General features: G+C 46.0%; 1 protein-coding gene across 1 annotated transcript; it reads right to left on the reverse strand.

Moving 5' to 3' along the window:
• Positions 1-585: 585 nt before the first annotated feature.
• Positions 586-1,269, reverse strand: LOC137141589 (olfactory receptor 51G2-like; the record flags this gene model as incomplete). The annotated part of the gene is made up of 1 exon (XM_067530520.1): positions 586-1,269. A coding segment is annotated over exon 1 (684 nt), but the record flags the coding sequence as incomplete, so codon positions are not given.
• Positions 1,270-2,290: the final 1,021 nt, after the last annotated feature.

Consider the following 2,290-nt stretch of genomic DNA (forward strand, 5'->3'; position numbering starts at 1 on the left):
TACTAAGCCCTGGATGAGGGATCCCTGGGCCTGAGTATCTTGTCATAACTCCTGTGTGTGCGACTCTCACTCACACACACACAGCTCTGCTCTGCCCTGCGGCAGCACGTTATGTGGGGGGCTGCACTGATATGTTGTGTGCAATGTCATGCCCTGGGCAGAGGCTGCCCGATGGGCTTCTCTTGGGGCTCCCGATAAAAGCCTGTCTTGAAAACGACTCGGTGATGAGCACGTGGCTGAGTGCACAGGGGAAGGGTGGGCGGCCGTGCCCCTGGAATAGCCCTCTCACAGCTGGTGCCAATCTCAGGGATCATGCAGCAGCCAGAATGCTCAGGAAGGGCCAGGACTGCAACTGCAAAACAGTTCTGCAGTTTTTCTCATGGCCCCTGGGTGTTTAACCAGAGGCTGGACATTGACAGGTCATAGACAATGTGAGAAAACATCCAAGTTCCTTCTCTATACTGACTGTGTCCACAGCAATTCTGAGCTGTGAGTTGACACTGAGACAGCTCTTTATGCGATAACATCGCACCCATCTCCTGGCTCTACACAAACACAGAGTCTTTGTAAATACTTGATGAATACCCGAATAATCCTTGCAGGAATGGGTTTGGTTTTCACGCTGTACACGACTGGATTCATCAGGGGTGGGACTAGCATATAGACGTTGCCCAGGACAGTCACAAATATCAGAGAAGAGATCCTTATTAATCTATATATCACAGCTAAGGCAATGTCTGGTGTGTAGAAAAGCGGGACAACCCAGCCATGGCAGAAACAGATGTTCAGGGCCCTGAGGTGCTCCATGTCGGACGCGATGCTCAGCACTGTTTGGAGAATCATCACATATGATATGAGAATAAGCAGCAAGTCCAACTCCACTGAAGAGTCTATTACTAAGAAGCCGTAGATGATATTGACTCTGATATCTGAACAAGCCATCGTCATGACCTCGTGCTGGAGGCAGTAGGAATGGGAGAGGATGTTGGCTTGACAGTATCGGTACTGTTTCAGGAGAATGGGGAGTGGGAATATTAGGACCACTCCTCTTAGAAGAAACACCAGTCCCAACTTGGCTATTCTCAGCAGGGTTAAGATGGAAGCATATCTGAGTGGGTTACAGATCGCAACAAAGCGGTGAAAGGCCATGGACAAGAGGAGAGAGGATTCAGTGAGCGTAAGTGAGTGTATGAAGAACAGGTGGGCAAAATAAGCATCATGGCTGATCTCCCTAGAGTTAAACCGGAATATGTCCAGTTCTGTCAGCATGGTGGTTATCAATAAGCCAAGGTTTGTCACAGCCAACATGGAAAGGAAAACATGGGCTCACGGAGGATTGGATTTGTTTTTATAATGAACTGAATTTCCTAATACTGAAGTCTGATATAGTAGAAGATATAGAAGAATTTGGTGTCATTGACAGCTGACATAATGCACTGGGCAAGTCCAGTGTTCCTGAAAAGAAAAATAACGGGAGACTAGATGATATTTAACAAGAGATCATTGTGGTCTCAGTGCAAGACTTCCATGAGCCCACGTACAGAAGATCAGCAAAAACAGTCTTGGGTTTCCACCACAGATAGGAATATAGGGATTGTCAGACTGGATCAGACTTCTAATCCATCCAGCCCAATACAGTGGCCCTTACCAGAGGTTTCAGAGGAAAGCGTGGACTCAGAGCAGCCTGAAAGGCCTTAGCTTTAGAAGTGTGGGTCTCTGGAAGCAGAGGTATTGCCTCAGCCGAGGGGCGGGGGTGACCGAAAATAATGCGAACAAGGTTTCAACCGAAGAAATATTGCTCATTTATTTATTCATTAGTAAAGAAGAAACTACATAGACATAACTAATACAAACACAAAATCAGAAAAAGATACAAAGGCCTAATACTCTACCATGCATATATTCTTTTCTTATTGTGCACTATTCTATTACTTATTTCCTTATGCTTACAGACAGATGGTCGCTTGCAAACTCTCTCTTATAGTACACAATTCTATTACTTACTACCTCGTGCTTACAGACAGATGGTCTCTTGTAAAATCCTAGTTAATCTTCACAAGCAGATAAACAGACAGATGGTCGCTTGTTATCTTAAAGCAAGTGTATTTTCATACATTACCAAAAACGCTTCTCTCCTTAAGCCCCTTGGGCCGAGTCGACTCTGATAAGTGTTAGCCATCCCTTGGATGCTGCTGATTCATAGAAGGGCTCAGTCCAGCTAGCGAGGATCCCAGCGGGCTGCAGTCCAAAGTGACTTACTGGGTTTAAGTCCCCACAGGCTGATCACCAA

The sequence above is a fragment of the Emydura macquarii genome, unplaced genomic scaffold (genome assembly GCF_026122565.2).
Source record: "Emydura macquarii macquarii isolate MOO-44397 ecotype Brisbane River unplaced genomic scaffold, CSIRO-AGI_Emac_v2 contig_3094, whole genome shotgun sequence".
NCBI lineage: Eukaryota > Metazoa > Chordata > Testudines > Chelidae > Emydura > Emydura macquarii.